The sequence below is a fragment of the Schistocerca americana genome, chromosome 11 (genome assembly GCF_021461395.2).
Source record: "Schistocerca americana isolate TAMUIC-IGC-003095 chromosome 11, iqSchAmer2.1, whole genome shotgun sequence".
Lineage (NCBI taxonomy): Eukaryota > Metazoa > Arthropoda > Insecta > Orthoptera > Acrididae > Schistocerca > Schistocerca americana.
The window spans coordinates 75,616,206-75,636,986 of record NC_060129.1 but is presented as its reverse complement, the minus strand read 5'-3'; the positions used below and the strand labels follow the sequence as shown (position 1 = coordinate 75,636,986).

At 44.6% G+C, this 20,781-nt stretch overlaps 1 protein-coding gene across 1 annotated transcript in view; it reads left to right on the top strand.

The window, feature by feature from the left end:
• LOC124553818 (serine/threonine-protein kinase Pink1, mitochondrial) overlaps positions 1 to 20,781 on the top strand; it is a 120,844-nt gene that overhangs the window by 76,821 nt on the left and 23,242 nt on the right. Inside the window, exon 6 of the mRNA XM_047127801.1 lies at positions 11,500 to 11,698. Within this exon, the coding sequence (XP_046983757.1) occupies positions 11,500 to 11,698 (199 nt within the window). The remainder of the gene's footprint in view (positions 1 to 11,499; positions 11,699 to 20,781) is intronic.

The following is a 20,781-nucleotide window of genomic DNA, read 5'->3' as shown; positions in this document are numbered from 1 at the left end:
TCCCACAGGGCTCGGTGTTGAGTGTGTCCTTATTTCTAGTGGCCATTAATGGTCTGGCTGCAGCCGTGGGGTCGTCGGTGTCTCCTTCTTTGTATGCCGACGACTTCTGCATCTCATTTAGCTCCACGACTACGGGAGTCGCCGAACGCAGGCTGCAGGTAGCCGTTCGGAAGGCAGCATCATGGGCTCTGACTCACGGTTTTCAGTTCTCTGCAGCCAAGACTAGAGTTATGCACTTCTGCAGGCATCGGACGGTCCACCCTCATCCTGACCTTTACCTCGACGGCCACCTGCTTGAAGTGGTGGACACTTGCCGCTTCTTGGGACTCGTGTTTGATGCCCGGCTCACATGGGTTCCTCATATTACTCAGCTGAAGCAAAAATGCTGGCGGCACCTCAACGCTCTCCGCTGCCTTAGCCACACGTCTTGGGGTGCGGATCGCTGCACGCTGCTGCGATTGTACAGAGCCCTTGTGCAGTCTCGGCTTGATTATGGGAGCCTGGCCTATGGGTCTGCATCACCCTCAGTGTTGAAGTTGTTAGACCCCATACACCACTGTGGGGTCCGGCTTGCAACTGGCGCTTTTCGTACGAGCCCCGTGGATAGTCTACTGGTGGAGGCCGGGATTCCCCCGCTGCGGATTCGCCGCCATCGACTGCTCGCCGACTATGCTGTCCACGTGCATTGCTCGCCAGGCCATCCCAATCGTCGCCTGCTTTTCCCTGCCATGGTACTCCATCTGCCCGAACGGCGACCTAGGTCTGGGCTTTCCGTCGCTGTCCGCGTTCAGTCCCTGCTGTCGGAATTGGGTTCATTCCCTCTTCCGCCTCCCTTCCGGGTCCGTTCCCCCTCGCCTCCCTGGTGTTTGTTCCGGCCGTCCGTCCGTCTGGACTTGGCACAGGGACCCAAGGACTCGGTTCCGCCTGTGGCCCTCCGTCGCCGTTTTCTTGCGCTCCTCGCCTCATTTCCGGGCTGTGAGCCTGTCTACACTGATGGTTCCCTGGTTGATGGTCGCACTGCCTACGCCTTTGCTCACTCTGCCCATGTTGAGCAACGCTCCTTGCCGGCTGGCTGCAGTATTTTTACTGCAGAGCTGGTGGCCATCTTGCGCGCTCTTGAGCATATGCGTTTCTGCTCAGGTAGGTCCATCGTGATCTGCAGTGACTCCCTGAGCAGCCTTCAGGCCATCGACCGCTGCTATCCCTCCTCTCCTCTGGTGTCCTCCATTCAGGAGTCTGTTTCCGCCATTGCCCGTTCGGTGGTCTTGGTTTGGACGCCCGGTCATGTTGGCATCCCAGGGAACGAACGTGTAGACAGGCTGGCCAAAGGGGCGATCGACGCCCCGGCTTTGGAGGTCGGCCTTACGGCTCGCGACCAGCAGATGGTGTTGCGCCGTAAGCTGATTGGGATGTGGGCTGCTGAGTGGCGTGGCATGACAGCCCCGAATAAACTGCGGGCTGTCAAGGGGACGACTGATGTGTGGCGTTCCTCCCTGCGGGCTTCTCGCAGGGACTCGGTAGTCCTGTGTCGGCTGCGCATCGGCCATACATACCTGACGCACGGCCATCTGTTGCGTCAGGAGGATCCCCCCTTGTGTCGGTGTGGGTCCCGGCTGACAGTCGGCCACATTTTGCTGGAGTGTCCTCGACTGCGCACACTCCGGCAATCTTTTAATCTCCCGGGCACTTTGGCTTTGGTTTTATCCGACGATGCCTCCATGGCTGACAATGTTTTACATTTTATCCGTAGTAGTCGTTTTTATGGTTCGATTTAGGGAGGTCCTGCGCCTTTCCCTTTCTGTGTCTTTTGTCCTTGTGTCTGTTGCTGTTCTGGTGTGCCGTCAGATGGTTGACTCTTTCCCTTTTTTTTTTTCTCATGGTCAGTCAACCAGTCTCCGGCCATCCTCCTTTCTTCTGTTTCTTTCTGTCTGGTGCTCCTCTGTCCTGTTCTTGTATGTAGTGTTTCTTACTGCATTTGTGTTCTTTTAGCGCCTGGGGGGACGTCTCCTCCCCCTTTGGTTTTTATCTGCTCCGTAGATTTTGGAATGGGGGACTGATGACCTTTGCTGTTTAGTCCCCCTTAAACATCCCAACAACCACCACCACTCTTTGACGGGTTCGTGCTCGGCTGCCACGGGACCCCATCCTTTACAGCATCTTTTCCCTTCCGTGCTGCATGTGTATCCTCTTGCTATTCTTTTTCCCCTCTCTCGGGGAACAGATCTGGGGTGTTATTGGGAATGTTCCGCACTGTCTTTTGCTGACATAAGAACAGTCTCACCACTGTTCTTCGTTCCCTTTTCCACTCTTTGTTTACCTTGTCCTATCCTTCCTCCGCATCAGTGTTTGATGTTCCTCTTTTTGTTCTTCCTCCCTTTGCACCCCTGAAGACTGGTCCACGCGTCTGATGCTTAACAGGTGGCTGGGTAACACGATAGGTAGCGTTCCCACGTACCCCCCAGTACAGGCCGGGCTCAGGGAGGGGTAATTGCCTGAGCTGCTACCTTCCAAATTGCCGATTCGTCCCCCTGTCAGGTGTTCGGGAAGTGTGAACAATCACCTAAGGTGGGTGCAGCATCTAGTGAAGGGCCCCCCAGTTGGAAGGAGCGTGCCATCGGAGATGCTGGCAATCGCGGGAAATTTTCTCACTGAGCCGATCGTCTTCACGAGCGACGTCTGCGAAACGAAATGGTGCTAACAATTCGGGCCCTTTGAGCTGCACCGCAGTTTCCTGGTTTCACGTACTGTAAACGGTCAGTCCTTCACAATGGTACATCCGTTTATTATTCAGAAAGGCATTGATGGAGTTGCTGGCCCTGTGAAATCCTGCTCTCGTTTACGGAATGGTGCTTCGCTTTTGGAGAGTACTTCAGATTCTCGAGCACAATGCCTGCTGCTTCACGTCTCCTCGGCTATCCTGTTTGTGTCGAGACCCAGAGAACTCCGAATTCTTCCCGCGGTGTTATTTACACTAGGCAGCTCGACAGACTGACGGAGTATGAAATACAAATATACACCTCTGAGCGGGTGTCATTGCCATCGATCGGCTGATGAAAAAAGGTGGATTCCTCCTTAGTGGCCTCAAGCAGTCTTTTTCTCACTTTTAATAGAGTGGTTCTCCCGTCCGAGATCAAAACGGGTTACGAAGTTATCACAGTCCGACAGTACATTCCGACCCTGATGCGCTGCTACCAGTGTCCTCATTTCAACCACACCAGACTGTTTTGTCGACACGTGGCCAAATGTGTAACCTGAGGTAGGGATGCGCACGAGGGCAATTGTTCACCTCCTTCCCCCTCTGTGTCGACTGCAATGCTGACCGTGCCGCTGCCTCTCGAGATTGTCCCATGTATCTCAATGAGTGGTGAAATATGCTCACATTTTTATAAACTTGAATTTAGCTTATTTCGTTACAGTACTCACTTCTCCGTGAAATGTTTACAAGATGATATTTGTCTTTTTGTGTTGGCTTCAGTTGTCTAGTGTTTTGTCAGCTGCAGAAATGACCTGGTTCAATGCGTTTGCCTCATTTTTGGTGCTTCAAATACCATTTCTTCGAATGTGGTTCGTTCTTGATGTTTATATAAAAAAAGCAGTAACATAATTCATTTTTCCTGTTCACTAGCAAATTATTAAAACGACGACCTGCACATTGTTTCACTGTCACACACACCGAAAGTTCACTGCCGACTGACTACGGTCAAAGACGACTCCAGTGTCAGACATTTCACACCACACACAAGCTTCCACTTGTAACCAGTCTCTTTGATATTCTTCATCATATCTACTAATATTAATCAATATGCTATCACTCTCAAACATATAAGCAAATTAGCATAAAATAAGGCAAATTACAATTCACAAAAAAATATTCTGACAAAAATATAAGAAAACATTTACAACCTCCCTCATTAGATTTGGCTAGTTGCAAACCCTGCCTTCTACTGTTTGGCAATTATAGTACTGTTCTTGCTACACATCTCGCTCCATGAAGGGCGTGGCCACACAGGCATGCGGCCTCAAATTCAGCCCTGTGGTTGTGAAATCAGCGAGTGTCAGGGTAACATCGCCATCCCCTCATCCAGCTGTGCAACGAGCCATGAAACTCTCGCATCAAGGGACGAAGTCACCAGTTGCACAACTGGCAGGCAGTAAAGGACAGGAGTACTCCTGTAAAGACTTCCTACATCCCTCCAGCCAACACCTGAGTCTTCCTCTTCTAACTGGAAAGGTTCAACGAAGTCCAACAAAGGCAAACGGTTTTCTCCTTCGCCAACTCGACTGTTTTTCTGTGCCGGACTCTGCTGGTGCTTCTGTTGACCCCACAGAGCTGGATCTTCCTGCCTCTGGGCCCTGTAGCTGCGAGTCTTCACACACTGGCACTCGGCAGTCGCCGAGGAGACACCCCTTCGTTTTTTCCTCGTCGTGACTCTCCTCCAGTGGGGTGTTTGCGGCTATCTATCCACCAAAGAGGATTTATGGCTGCTTTTAGAATTGCAGCCTCCCCTTGTACTCTGCCTTCAGGAAACAAAATTGCGTCCTCACAACCGCTTTGAGCCTTTGCATTTCTTCCCGGTCCGTTTTCAATTTTTCCCTGAGGCCGGCATTCATTCTCGAGGGGGGGATTGTGCTGCTCGTACGGTACGACGTTCGTAGTCGACCCGTCTCCCTGAGTATTCATCTTCCAGCTGTCGCAGTTCGCCTTTTCCTTCCTCGTCTAACTTTCTCCTTTGTACCGTTTACGTCCCTTCGTAATTCGATGTCACCGGGGCAGACTTCCTCCGGCTTATCGGGCAGCTGCCTCGCCCATTCCTGCTGCTCGGTGACTTTAATGCTTACCGTCCCCTTTGGGGTTCTCCCAGAACCTGTCAGAGAAGTGCCTTCTATGCTGACATTCTTAATCAACTTGGAGATACCTTAACTCAGGAGCACCCACATTCCTTTCAGACTCCTTGCACACCTATTCCCATTTGGACGTATTCTTCTGCACTGCCCATGGTCTCGAATGGTCCGTTCTCTCTGACACATATCTGAGCGACCATTTCCAGTGTTCTTTATGTTTGGTGATCCCCACCTGCATGTATACCCAAATGGCAGCTTACTAATGCTGACTGGTGGCTTTAGTCCTCCCCGATGACCTTCGATCAACACAAGTTCCCCAGTTGTGAAGACCAGGTGGACTACTTTACAAATGTGCTGCAGGACGTTCAACTCCCCGCACTTCCTCTTCACCACGCCGTGTCCCGGTCGCACGGTGGACTGAGGCGTTCTGCAACGCAATTCACACGCGGAGATGTGCTCTCTGCATTTTTAACCGTCATCCTACGATGGCAAACTGCATTCATTGTAAACAGATGTGTTCACAGTGTCGTGTTGTTTGAGATAGCGAAACAAGCTAGCTGGATTTCATTCACTATTTCTTTTAACAGTTCCACTCCCTCCTCTGTCATGTGGGGCAATCTCGGACGGCTCTCTGGGACCGAGATCCGTTCCCCAATTTCCTGCCTGACAGTAGCAGACGATGTCATGGTGGACCTTATTGCTATCTCCAACACCTTGAGCCGCCTTTCTGCGGAAATTTCAAGGTATTCCCACTATTACCCTGCTTTCCTCGAGCGGAGGTGGCCCGGGCAATGTCCCTCTCTTCCCAGAATCGTGAGCACTACAATGCTGCCTTTACTATGTGGGAACTAGATCGTGCTCTCACTTCATCCCGATCCTCTGCCGCAGGGAGGCAGGAGGCTGTCTGGATCGTAACTTCCAACACCAAAATTTCTGCTGATTCTTACCTCCTGCTCTGTTCTCAGATTGTGCCAACAATATTGAAATCCATCTGGCCCGTCTAAATTATACTGCTACTTGTCACTGAAGCTCACTCTACCCCATTTTGAAGTCCATGGCATATGTTTTTCAACAAACCCCAATATAGCATATTTATGCTTGGTGTCTGCTGTTGTTTCTTGAATGCAAGGTATTTCTCATTCGATAAAATTTGTCACTTACCTACCAGTTCCTTACAACTATATATCAGCAATAAGTTGAGAAGAATAACAGTTTGCAGTGCTCGCTTTGTGCAAAAGGAACTGTTTTGACGTCTCAAAGAATTTTCTACTTAGCCCATATTTTACATTCTGTCCATATTGTGTACCAAATAAAATAAAATTATTGATCACTGTATTTTAACAGTTAAGGGGGGTAGGACGTCAAACGGGCTGACTTGGTGCAGGAGAGGCACCACAGGACATTTTAATTTCCCCTGTCTATACTTTTAGAAATAAATTCATAAAATTTTGTCAGCATGACTAGGAAGGATTCAGGATTGACTCTCATAGCAGTGGAAGTTCAAAAACATAACCAAATAAATATTTTTACATATGAAATTACATCATTTTTTCACTTACTGGCTGCATTTGTTGTTATAGGTACACTTTTCTTCATAAGTAAGAGAGATTCTTCGATGAATTTTGCACAGCATACAAATCGTACTTACAGGTGTAAGAAACTCTAGAATTTTCCAAATCTATTAAAAACTGTGGTAAGAATTGAGATAATTAACTATAAAATTTGACTCTTTTTCTAAACATGACGTTTAAAACGTAACAGCTCATTCATTTTTTCATAAATTAAAGAAATTTTATAATTTCAACACCTGTATGTATGTTTTGTAAGGTGTGCAAAATTCATCTACGGATCTCTCTTACTTATGAAGAAAAGTGTACCTATAACAACAAATGCAGCCAACAATAAGTGAAAAAATGATGAAATTTCACATGTAAAATAATTAATTTGTTATGTTTTGAACTTCCACTGCCTATGAGTGTGAATCCTGAATCCTTCCCGGTCATGCTGACAAAGTTTTATGAATTTACTTGTAAAAGTATAGATAGTGGAAATTAAAATGTCCTGTGGTGCCTCTCCTGCTCCAAGTCAGCCCGTTTGACGTCCTACCCCCCTTAAACTTACTGGGGATTTGACGATTAGAGAGGCCCATTTCCTTGGACACGCTATCTCAAGATAACTGTGTTCTGTGTGGCATTGTCACTGCAGTAAAGGCACACCGCACATAGCCAACTGCTTCCATACCGAGTTCCATCCTCTACCACCTGAATTGCTGGATGTCATGTTATATGCTGTACTACTGGCATCTAATGCGATACCATTTGACTGATTTCGTCATTATCTGGATCTCGTACTATTGTGTACACACTGTGCACGACTATTCCAGCTGACATTTGTTAATTTTCCTACAAACATCCAGGTCTTAGTATTGATTTCCACTACTGTGTAAGTGTAACATAATAAGGCACGTATCACTAGTAGAAACTGTTTTTGCCTTGAGGCTGCTTAACTGAGTGTGCGAATACACGGACTTCATTCATCCATCCAGTATTTCGCTTAACAATACAATTCAGATGTAGTGCAGTGTGTAGGTGCCGTTTCAGTGATTCTCCACACTCTGGTCTACCTCCACCAGAGGTATGACCAGCCTGACAGGTCTACAGAAGTGCCTTCCGTATGCGGTCGGGATTCCGCCTCTGTCTTCTTTCGGCTCCTGTACTCGCACTCACTTCCGCCCTTCCACAGGTGCTTTGGAAGAACTACTTGTAAGAGCACATTGTCATCAGTTCAGAGCCTCACTGCTCCTCTGTTCGAGCATTCGAATTGGTGAAAGTTACGTGAGAGTGCCAGGTACTCGGTACTTCCTGCACTTCCAGAAATTTTCTGTTCTTTGACACTGTGTGAACTTTGTCATCAAGTCTGCTGCAGTCAGTGGCTCAAGTCCGGTTCACAATACTGTGTCTCTCTCCCCCTCGAGGAAGTGCGCTGGAGTGAGTACTTTGTCCTAAGTTTGAGAAATGGGCCTAGAGTTATCTGAAACGTCTCTTTGTCGAGCCGACCATTCTCTCCCGTAATCCTCCCTACCGAGTCACACACAGAGCTATAAATTTCCGAGGTGTGCCTCGTCGAGCGAAGTTTTGGTGAGACTTATCGCCAGATATTATGGACCACAGTTGCATTATTTCTTTGTTGGCTGTTTGGAACGTTTGAGCTTTGTAACTACAAATGGTGTGTGGAATGCCAGATCGACAAATACACTACTGGTCATTAAAATTGCTACACCAATAAGAAATGCAGATGATGAACGGGTATTCATTGGACAAATACATTATACTAGAACTGACATATGATAACATTTTCATGCAATTTGGGTGAATAGATCCTGAGAAATCAGTACCCAGAACAACCACCTCTGGCCATAATAACGGCCGGGGGGGCATGCGCACAGGATTAAAAGCTCTGTGAAATGGTGATTTCCATCTTAGAATAAGTGGGTGTCCTCCTTCCATGGTTAACTGGGCGTATTGTAAACAACCTCCAAAAATGGGTTGAGAGACACTATTTTTGATACTCTGCATAGTGGCACATTCTCCATCTTCGTGCAATAAAGTCAAGCTTTTGTGATTTCTTCTGCAGTTAATTCCCCTTGCTTGTTCACCTTGTCAATCTGTTTCCTTTTAAATCGAAAAATGTGGGCTGTGATTCACAGTAGTTTTTGGTAATAACTACATATTTGATCATCTATTAGTGACTGGGACGTTTCCGCTATGAGGACCTGTGGATCTCAATGAATGTTTTAAGTTTCTGTCTAAAGGCGCGTTTACACTGAGTTCACAACATTGTTCACAACAGTGTTCGTGGCTAGTAATTGACTACCAATGTTCGCAACATTTTGGCAACATGTCTGCCTCGCTGTGAGACCTATTCGATGCCTGTGCATCTCCAATGCAAAAAAGTGGCCCAGTACACGTTTTCAGACTAGACAGGTACACTCCTCACGTATAGCGGAGCTCGAGGGAACGGAAGAGTTGTTTGTGAGCTGTATCGCAAACATTTTCTGCAATAGAGCGTGCCATCGCACAAACATCTGCCGGCACGAGTTCTGGCTGCTGCTCTAGTAACTGGAGAGACACCAGATGGGATGGAGAGTGTACCAGAACACGCTTTGTACATAAAATGTCTCTAATGATGTCGGTGGCTCCCACATTGAACAGATTTCGTAGTGCATCGGTGTTGTTCCTTATGTACAGTATGCTGGGTTCTATTTTGTTTTGGAATAATGGAAACACACAATTTTTAAGTGGTAATACAAATAAATGTGCTTAAGTGATAAATGGATCCTTTGTTATGTTCCCATTGAATTGTTACCTAATAATTGTATTGTCTTGTGCCTAATTCAGTTGCTCAAGCATAAATGTATAGGTTACATATCAGATTTGAAACTGTTGTGGAATGGGAAGGGTACGTTTCTGGACATTGGTTCCAATTCAAAATATTATGTACCGTATTTACTCGAATCTAAGCCGCACTTTTTTCCCGGTTTTTGTAATCCAAAAAACCGCCTGCGGTTTAGAATCGAGTGCAAAGTAAGTGGTAGTTCTTAAAAATGTTGGTAGGTGCCGCCACAATTAACTTTTCCCGTCGAATATATGTAGTGCTACGCAGGCCTGCTTTGCCGGCACAAAGATAAATACTGGCGCCAAAACCTCTGCGTCAGTAAATAAATTAAAAGAAAAGGTAGAAGAATGTAAACATTATGCCATGTTTTCATTCGTGTTTGCTGCTATCTCATTTAAATCCTGTCTGCCTAATAAACTGCGAAACTAGAGTGAGACAACAGCAAACGCGGAAGAGTAGACATATCGTGTCATGTTTATATTCGTATTATTCTTATGCTGAATAGTGATACAGACAGAAATGAAGCATGGCAACTGGCTAGATTTTTAAATCTAAGATGACTCTAATTTCTGTGCAGAATGTAATGTACTAAAGCAGCGTCTGCAAAGATTTGCAAACGGAGAAAATTTTTCGCTAAACTCTTGTTCGGGACATCTTCTATCATATGCAGTCTATTATTTGGTTCTTGTTAATCATCATCCAAGAAAGCAGCAGTGTAAGTAACAACAAATAGCAGTCTCTTGCCATTGTTTTGCTTATGAGACAATTCCTCTTTTTTTTTTTAATTGTAAGACTCGGTAGCGCGCACAAAAGCAAGCCGTGTTGCGAGTGGCGACAGGTCGTAAACACTCATTATCAGAATGCAACAGACAATGCATGACACATTAAAATAATGCAGTTTCAGCTTCGAGTGACGTTGTTGTTGTTGTTCTAGTCTTGATGAAGCTCTCCATGCTACTCTATCCTGTGCAAGCTTTTTCATCCCCCAGTACTTACTGCAGCCTACATCGTTCTGAATCTGCTTAGTGTATTCATCTCTCGGTCTCCCTCTACGATTTTTATCCTCCACGCTGCGCTCCAGTACTAAATCGGTGATCCCTCGATGCCTCAGAACATGTCCTACCAACCGATCCCTTCTTCTAGTCAAGTTGTGCCACAAACTCCTCTTCTTCCCAATTCTATTCAATACCTCCTCATTAGTTATATGATCTACCCATCTTATCATCAGCTTTCTTCTGTAGCACCACATTTCGAAAGCTCCTATTCTCTTCTTGTCCAAACTATCTATTGTCCACATTTAACTTCCATACATGGCTACACTCCATACAAATACTTTCAGAAACGACTTCCTAACACTTTAATCAATACTCGATGTTAACAAATTTCTCTTCTTCAGAAACGCTTTCCTTGCCATTGCCAGTCTACATTTTATATCCTCTCTACTTCGACCATCGTCAGTTATTTTGCTCCCCAAATAGCAAAACTCCTTTACTACTTTAAGTGTCTCGTTTCCTAATCTAATTCCTTCAGCATCCCCCGACTTAATTCGACTACATTCCATTATCCTCGTTTTGCTTTTGTTGATGTTCATCTTATATCCTCCTTTCAAGACACTGTCCATTCCATTCAACTGCTCTTCCAAGCCCTTTGCTGTAAACACCTATAACAAAGTGAATGGCAGTTATCAGATCAAAGCAAAATAAGCAATCGATTCAAACCAGACGAAGCACGTGAAAAAGAAAGGGTGCATATACAAATAAGGACAGAGCGCCTGACACATAACAATGGCTACTTGGTAAAGCTTAACTGTTAAGCTTTTGTTCGATTTGGAGGTGCGGTCTAAAACTTTTCTCTCCCCTCGAATTTAGAGTCTCAAATTTCAGGTGCGGCTTAGATTCGGGAAAATCTTTTTCCCTCGATTTTGAGTCTCATTTTTCAGGTGTGGCTTAGATTAGAGTGCAGCTTAGATTCGAGTAAACACAGTACTCATTCTCCTGTGCAAGTTCTAGAAGTTTGTAATGGGAATTTGTGACCACCCCGCATAACCTACCAGGTCTGGTGGCAACACTAAACATGAATAGCACTAGTGCATTCTTGTGGCCATTCTACTGCTCACAGAAAATTGAAGCTCTAATTATTTACATTCCTGTTGACTGTGTGTGTGTGTGTGTGTGTGTGTGTGAGAGAGAGAGAGAGAGAGAGAGAGAGAGAGAGAGAGAGAGAGAGAGAGAAGTGGACTAGCTGAACAGAAGTGTTTGGCAGGGACCTGAAGAGTGACAACCTGCTGCTGACACTGCTGGGTCCGGAGGATGGGGAGGGGGTGGAGGAGGAGCCACCCTGCCCGCTGCTCGCCGTCACCGACTTCGGGTGCTGCCTGGCCGACGCCCACCACGGCCTGTCTATGCCGTACCACTCTGCAGAGACGGACCGTGGCGGCAACACTGCACTCATGGCACCGGAGGTACTTTCCTACTGCCTACTGGCTATTTACTTCACTATTAAGAGTGTGAGATGTGTCTGCAGTGGTTTTTTAATCCATTAATTCATGGCCTTGGGAGAGCCAGTCCTGACAAAACTCTAGCATCTGGTGAGAAAGATATATGAGACAGGCGAAATACCCTCAGACTTCAAGAAGAATATAATAATTCCAATCCCAAAGAAAGCAGGTGTTGACAGATGCGAAGATTACCGAACTATCAGTTTAATAAGTCACGGCTACAAAACACTAACGCGAATTCTTTACAGACGAATGGGAAAACTTGTAGAAGCCGACCTCAGGGAAGATCAGTTTGGATTCCGTAGAAATGTTGGAACACGTGAGGCAATACTGACCTTAAGATTTACCTTTAGAAGAAAGATTAAGGAAAGGCAAACCTACGTTTCTAGCATTTGTAGACTTAGAGAAAGCTTTTGACAATGTTGACTGGAATACTCTTTCAAATTCTGAAGTTGACAGGGGTAAAATACAGGGAGCGAAAGGCTATTTACAATTTGTACAGAAACCAGATGGTAGTTGTAAGAGTCGAGGGGCACGAAAGGGAAGCAGTGGTTGCGAAGGGAGTGAGACAGGGTTGTAGCCTCTTCCCGATGTTATACAATCTGTATATTGAGCAAGCAGTAAAGGAAACAAAAGAAAAATTTGGAGTAGGAATTAAAATCCGTGGAGAAGAAATAAAAACTTTGAGGTTCGCCGATGACATTGTAATTCTGTCAGAAACAGCAAAGGAATTGGAAGAGCAGTTGAACGGAATGGGCAGTGTCTTGAAAGGAGGATACAAGATGAACATCAACAAAAGCAGAATGAGGATAGTGGAATGTAGTCAAATTAAATTGGGTGATGCTGACGGAATTAGATTAGGAAATGAAACAGTGAAAGTAGTAAGGGAGTTTTGCTATTTGGGGAACAAAATAACTGATGATGGTCGAAGTAGAGAGGATATAAAACGTAGACTTGCAATGGCAAGGAAAGCATTTCTGAAGAAGAGAAATTTGTTAACATCGAGTATAGATTTAAGTGTCAGGAAGCCATTTCTGAAAGTATTTGTATGGAGTGTAGCCATGTATGGAAGTGAAACATGGACGATAAATAGTTTAGACAAGAAGAGAATAGAAGCTTTGGAAACGTGGTGCTACAGAAGAATGCTGAAGATTAGATGGGTAGATCACATAACTAATGAGGAGGTATTGACTAGAATTGGGGAGAAGAGGAGTTTGTGGCACAACTTGACTAGAAGAAGGGACCAGTTGGTAGGACATGTTCTGAGGCATCAGGGGATCACAAATTTAGCATTGGAGGGCAGTGTGGAGGGTAAAAATCGTAGAGGGAGACCAAGAGATGAATACACAAAGCAGATTCAGAAGGATGTAGGTTGTAGTAGTTACTTGGAGATGAAGAAGCTTGCACAGGATAGTGTAGCATGGAGAGCTGCATCAAACCAGTCTCAGGACTGAAGACCACAACAACGGTTTGATGACGATTTTGCTGTCTGTGTTTAGTTTGGAGATTGGTTTGATGCAGCTCTCCACACTACTCGAACTTGTGCGATCCTCTTCATCTCCAAATACACTGTGTTCAAAAGTATCCGGACACCCCCAAAAACATACGATTTTCGTATTATGTGCGTTGTACTGCCACCTACTACCAGATACTCCATATCAACGACCCCAGTAGTCATTAGACATTGTAAGAGAGCAGAATGGGCGCTCTGAAGAACTCACGGACTTTGAATGTGGTCAAGTGATTGGGTGTCACTTGCCATACGTATGTATGTGACATTTTCACGCTCCTAAACATCCCTAGGTCCACAGTTTCTGATGTGATAGTGAAGTGGAAACGTGAAGGGGCACGTACTGCACAAAAGCATACAGGCCGACCTCATCTGTCGACTGACAGTCCGCTGACGATTGAAGAGGGTTGTAATGTGTAATAGGCAGACATCTATCCAGACCGTCACACAGGTATTCCAAACTGCATCAGTATCCACTGCAAGTACTATGACACTTAGGCGGGAGGTGAGACAACTTGGATTTCTTGGTCGAGCAGCTGCTCATAAGCTACATATCGTGCGCTTAAGTGCCAAATGGCGCATTGCTTGGTGTAAGGAGCATAAACATTGGACTGTTGAACCGTGGAAAAATGTTGTGTGGAGTGACAAATCACGGTACAAAATGTGGCATTCCGATGGCAGGGTGTGGGTATGGCGAATGCCCGGTGAACGTCATCTGCCAGCTTGTGTAGTGCCGACAGTGAAATTCGGAGGCAGTGGTGTTATGGTGTATCGTGTTTTTCATGGAGGGGACTTGCACCACTTGTTGTTTTGCTTGGCACTATCACACCAAAGGCCTACACTGATGATTCAAACACCTTCTTGCTTCCCACTGTTGAAGAGCAATTCGGGGATGACGATTGCATCTTGCAACACGATCGAGCACCTGTTCGTAATGTACAACCTGTGGCAGAGTGGTTACACAACAATAACATCCCCGTAATGGACTGGCCTGCACAGAGTCCTGACCTGAATCCTATAGAACACCTTTGGGATGTTTTGGAACGTCGGCTTCGTGCCAGGCCTCACCGACCGACATCGATACCTCTCCTCCGTGCAGCACTCCTCGAAGAATGGGCTGCCATTCCCCGAGAAACCTTCCAGCACCTGATTGAACGTATGCCTGTGAGAGTCGAAGCTATCATCCAGACTAAGGGTGGGCCAACACCGTATCGAATTCTGGCATTACCAATGGAGGGTGGCACGAACTTGTAAGTCATTTTCAGCCAGGTGTCCAGATACTTCTGATCACATGCTATAACTACTGCGACCTACCTCCGTCTGAACCTGCTCACTGTATTCATATCTTAGTCTCATCCTAAGATTTTTACCTCTCCTCCCTCCACATAAGCTGCCATCAGTGAAAGCTTTGGAGCGACTGTGGCTTACCTGCTTCTGACCGCAACAAGTTCAGGAAATAGCCGTACGAGCATAAGAGTGGCACGTTGCCTGTCGACACGTGGCTTTCACGCAAGTTTCGAGGAGCCAATGATGTGAACGTAGGTGTTGATCAGTGAAAGCTTTGGAGCGACTGTGGCTTACCTGCTCCTGACCGCAACAAGTTCAGGAAATAGCCGTACGAGCATCAGAGTGGCACGTTGCCTGTCGACACGTGGCTTTCACGCAAGTTTCGAGGAGCCAATGATGTGAACGTAGGTGTTGATATGGCATGTTTTTATTCAGTGTGTTTTGCACAACACCCCGCAGTCCCGTAAGTGGTCTGTAGTGAACAGCGGACAGTTCGAATATCAGTCATTGTGGTGGTAAACTCATGTTTAAAACAAAATACTGGCCGTACGGTTTACAAAAACAACTTGTGATCTGCTGTTTATGGTTCGGGACATAAGATATATAATATAATAAGAAATAAAGTTTATATATATGGAAATAATGAGATTAATTTTCCGGTGTGTCGAGCAAGCACAATAAGCTGAGCTGTGCCAGTAAATGGGTAAAGAATCTTTTCATATTAGTTCCACATAAACAAAACAGTCTTGTTGTAGATTTATGCTTAACAATTAATAATACTGCGTCCGATTGCCATATCCACCTACAAGATCTCGACCGTGTCCTTCGTAATGTCGTAATCAGGTATTCATGAAAACTCCGAAGTACACAGGCAACCTTCCTGGCCTTCCATATATTACAGTACTACTTGGAATGATCACTCGTACAGCCTTTCAGTTAGTAAAATAATACAGGGTGTGGCGCAGGATCTTCCTTGTTGTTGTTGTTTTCAGTCCTGAGACTGGTTTGGTGCAGCTCTCCATGCTACTCTATCCTGTGCAAGTTTCTTCATCTCCCAGTACGTACTGCAGCCTACATCCTTCTGAATCTGCTTGCTCAATACACAGATTGAATAACATCGGGGATAGGCTACAACCCTGTCTCACTCCCTTCCCAACCACTGGTTCCGTTACGTACCCTTCGACTCTTACAACTGCCATCTGGTTTCTGTACAAATTGTAAATAGCCTTTTGCTCCATATATTTGTCACCTTCAGGATTTGAAAGAGTATGCTAGTCAACATTGTCAAAATCTTTCTCTAAGACTACAAATGCTAGAAATGTAGGTTTTTCCTTTCCTTAATCTAGCTTCTAAAATAAGTTGTAGGGTCAGTATTGCCTCACGTGTTCAGATATTTAAAAAAAAAAATTATTTAAAAAAAATCACAAATCGAAGTATTAGAGACATAATTTTATTTCTCTTTCTGTCCAAAGAGTAACATCTAAAGTTTTGTTCTATTAAGTTTTGAAAATGATATCTTGAAGGTGGTCTCCGTTCTGCTCAATGCATTTGGAGAGTTGAAATTGGAAGTTCCGCTCCACTTTTTCCAACACGTCTCTATCAATGTTGGCAACGGTGACACGAATATTGTTCAGTAGCTCAGCCAGGGTCTGCGGACGATCGGTATACACCGAGGATTTCAGATAGCTGCGTAAGAAAAAGTCACACGGCGCAAAATCTGGCGAGCGTGCTGGCCACTGGAGATTGCCCTCTCAGAGAGATAGACGATCGGGGGAGTGTTCGTGCAATGTCATCATTGATGTTCGTGCCGTGTGAGCTGTGGCGCCATCTTGTCGGAACTGGACATCACCCACATCCATTTCTTCATGTTCTGGAAGAAATAACTGTTCAGTCACCGGAACATAATGCTCAAAAGTGATCATCACTGCCTTATCATTCGCTTCGAAAAACCGTGGGCCAAAAATGCTGACTTTAGATGGTCCACACCAAACAGTCACACGTTCTGTATGCAGGGGCTGCTCATGAAGTTCTCGTGGGTTCATGCCACTCGAATAGTGCACATTTTATTTATTCGAGCAGCCAGACAAATGAAATTGTACCTCGTTGCTGAACAACACTAAGGCATCGTGAGGCAGTTCATTGATCAAGGCTTCACACACATTTTTACGTGAAAAAAAATCACGTGGGTAAGTGTGTGCACAATTTATACTGATGAAATTTCAACTGTTTGTGAAGAATTTGTCTCACTGTGAGTTCAGAAATTGCAAGGGCAGCTGCGTGTTTGCGTGCAGATCGCTTGGGGGAATTCAAAATTGACGTCCTTACCCTCTCACTGTTTTCAGGCATTCTGGTGATTCTTGAAGGTCTGGGTTTCTTTTTCTGCACACTTCCAGTATTCATAAAGGTGTCTGCCCACATAACAGTTGATTTCCCATGAGGGACACGACCTGCAGGTTCGATGTTTGCCCACTGCTTGATTGCTACTAAACTAACCTTAAAGAAAACGTTAAGTCTCGCACGTTTGATTGCTCTGAAACCCACACAATGATGAGTGACAGTTGGTGTGTGCCACGCGTTTCAAATAAGGAAGTTCCCGCGCCACGTCCTGTATTATATTCTTCCTTTGATGCACATAAAAAATACAGACTTTTAACTTATTCTCACAACCAAAATGGCTACCGCCGATTATGCTCTCAAATAACGTGCGTCTACTTTCGTTCATTAACAGTGAGTCCTTCCTCTTACCGAGGAACGAGAAAAACATCTTGTGGTCCCCCCCCATTTGAAAAAAAAAAAAAACATGACGGTAGGCACAGGCTCTGAGCTGGGCTATCTCTTTGCCTTTGAAGAAAATGAAAACATAAACACAAGGAATGCAAAAAGTACATCATAGACAGATGGAATAGCACCATCTTTCAGGCTTCTGCAATTTATATACTTTGCAAGGAAGTGACTTCACTCGAATTTTTCCTAACATAGAAAATTGTGTTCTGTCAGTCTAAAACCTTATCTCCTGACAGTATTTGACCATTTTTCTAAAATTTGTGGTTTTGAAAGAGGGAACCTTCAATTACATGCACATTCATTATATTATCAAGTTGTAGACATAATCATTAGGCAAATTTATTAACCTACATCTAAATGTATTTACATACCTATGAAAAGTAATATGAAACTTCCTGGCAGATTAAAACCGTGTGCCGAACCGAGACTCGAACTCCGTACATTTGCCTTTCGCGGGCAAGTGCTCTACCATCTGAGCTACCCAAGCCCGACTCATGCCCCTTCCTCACAGCTTCACTTCTGCCAGTACCTTGTCTCCTACCTTCAGAACTTCACAGAAGCTCTCTTGCGAAACTTGCAGAACAAGCACTCTCGTAAGAAAGGATATTGTGGAGACATGGCTTAGCCACAGCATGGGGGATATTTCCAGGATGAGATTTTCACTCTGCAGCGGAGTGTGTGTTGATATGCGCTGTGAGGACTGGCCGTGAGTCGTGCTTGTGTAGCTCAGTCGGTAGGGCACTTGTCTGCGAAAGGCAAAGGTCTGTGAGTTAAAGTCTTGGTCGGCACACAGGTTTAGTCTGCCAGGAAGTTTCATATCTGCGCACACTCCGCTGCAGGGTAAAAATTTCATTGTATTTAGTGTTTTAAGGTTTTGTTTGTTGTCAGGGCTCCTTCCCACAGTGTTGGATGGGATATTTTATTGTGTCACAGATTGGATGGTCACCCATCATTTCTAAGTGCTCACCCAGCCACAGTAATCTGGTGTCTAAGTTGCTGTACTTGCAGGATGTGGCCCCCCTATGACTTCTTTCTATTCCTGTGGCTGAAGGGAACTGTGAAAGGACGTCATTTCGCCACCTTTAATGTAATAAAAACAGAATCACTGAAGGATGTGAACACAATAACGAAATAGGAGTTCCAGAAGTGTTTCGACGATTGAAGGAAAACGCTGGCACTAGTGTAATATATCTAAGGGGATTACTTTGAAGGGGATAAAGTTGATATTGATGAGTAAATAAAGATTCTTAAAAATTACTCTTACTTTTTGCTCACACCTCGTACAGTAATGTCTCATTACCTATCCCTGTAAAGTTGTGCATTCTTCTGTAGTGCCGTATTTGAAAAGCTTCTATTCTCTTACAGTATGAGGTGTTTATTATCAATACTTCTTTTCCAAATAGGATTACACTCTAGATGAAAGCTTCAGAAAATACATTCTAACATTTAAATTTTTCTCCAATGTTAACAAATTCTGTCTGTACTTCTGCTGTCGTCTGTTATTCTACTTCCCAAATAGCAAAATTTGAGTATATTCATCAAACTCGCTTTAATTTTATTGAACATCATTTTATAACTTCTTTTTTGACATTCACCTTATGTGCAAAGTTCTTTATATGTATCCTTTTATGTATCCTTTTATGTATACAGTATGCTGTCATGATTATTAAAGTGGGAAGCACAGAGTATATTATTTGTATCAACCAACACAGATGTTACGACTTGCTCCAAAATGGTTATAAAGGCTGTGCATCCAAGTTATTGATAAATACTCCCCAGCTTAGCTTGAAGACAAGAGACTGATGGCTCTAAGGTAAATGTACACACTTTCGCACTTGGGCATCACTCATAAACTCCCTCTGACAGTTGGAGGTCCTGAGTCAGACTACAGATATGTGCCCAAACAAAATGAGAGAATATGATATATGATGAGCAGTCATAAAGTATTCTTCTTTTGCTGCTTCATTAGGACCTTTCAGGATAACGTGAGGCTTGTTTTGCCCATCTTCTTTCTCCCAATACCTCTTCATTATCTCTCTTTTTCTGTTCCTTTCTTCTTCTGTAAATAAAGCTTTGATTTTGATGTCTGGCCACCTGTGACTGTCCACCAACCCTATATACTTCTCCCAGCCCTGTATTTATGTCTGCAGATTCCTTTTTTAATTTCTACGGCCTTCCAGTCATCTCTGACTTCCTTCACCCAGTCGTTTCCCGTATGACAGGTTGCATTCTATATCTTCTTAGTCAACCTCTCCTCGTCCATCCTCTTGATGTGCCCAACAAATCGTAACCTCCTCTTGCGTCTTGGTCAGTATGGGATCACATTTTCATACAGTTCCTGTCGTGTTCTGTGTATCCGGATACCCCCATGTTTTCTGCTCCTTCTTCTCTAACTGTATACAAGGTTTGATCATTTCTAATGCATACAGAGCCGCATTTCTTACAGTTGCTGTGTAATGTCGCAATTTGGCATTCCGTGACAGATTTTTCTTGCCATATATTCACATACCGAAGCTTCTGCAAAAGCTGTACCCTGTCTACTGCACCACCAGTCATCTCCTCCACCAAATAACGAAAATTGTAGACTTTCTCAACCACTTGGCCCTCTATCTTCCAGTCAGACTCAGTGTTCAATTTCTCGGTCTTCTTATATGCAATCTTCAGTCCGACCTTTTCTGCTGTTTAGACTAGATTTTTTAGTGCTGTCTTTGCCTCCTCTTCTGTCTCGTTTAAGAGTGCCGTGTAAGCTGCGAATTCCGGGCAGTCCACTGTTGCATTATGTTTGACCTTGTACCCTATTTGCACACCTCTGATCTTCATGTTACTATTTAGTTGTCTCCACTGTTTCACTACTTTGTCCAAAACCAGGTTAAATAAAATTGGTGACAGTCCGTCCCCTTGCCGGACTCCTGTTATTATTTCGAAACTGTCTGACAGCGTACTGCGGTGCCTGATCTTTTAACACATCCAGCAGAGCTCTTCTGTCAACTGAATTGTAGGCCTTCTGGAAGTCCACAAATGTCACTGTTGTTTCTTTTCCTTTCCTGTGTCTGTGTTCTATTATCTTTGTATTCCAAATATCTGTTCTGTACAGTTCCTCCATTTTTTAAAGCTACACTGGTACGCTCGTATTGTCGGCCCCAGTTGTTCTTAAACTTCGTTCAGCAAGAGTCTCGACAAAACCGTGTACTCTATGTATTTCTCCAGATATCTATCATTATATTGTACATACTTCTTTCTATTTCAGGCCCACACCACTTGATCTCTTCAGCACAGATACCATCATTGCCTGATGCCTTGTTGTTTTTGAAGTTTTTAATTACCTCTGCTACTTGTGCTCTGGTGGATGCTTTGTCTAGATTATCCTGACTTTCGTCCCTATAGCGTAAGTGTGTCTACTTTACTGTCGGTGCTTCTGCATTGAGCAAATTCCTAAAATATCTAGCCATTTCCTCACACACCTCTT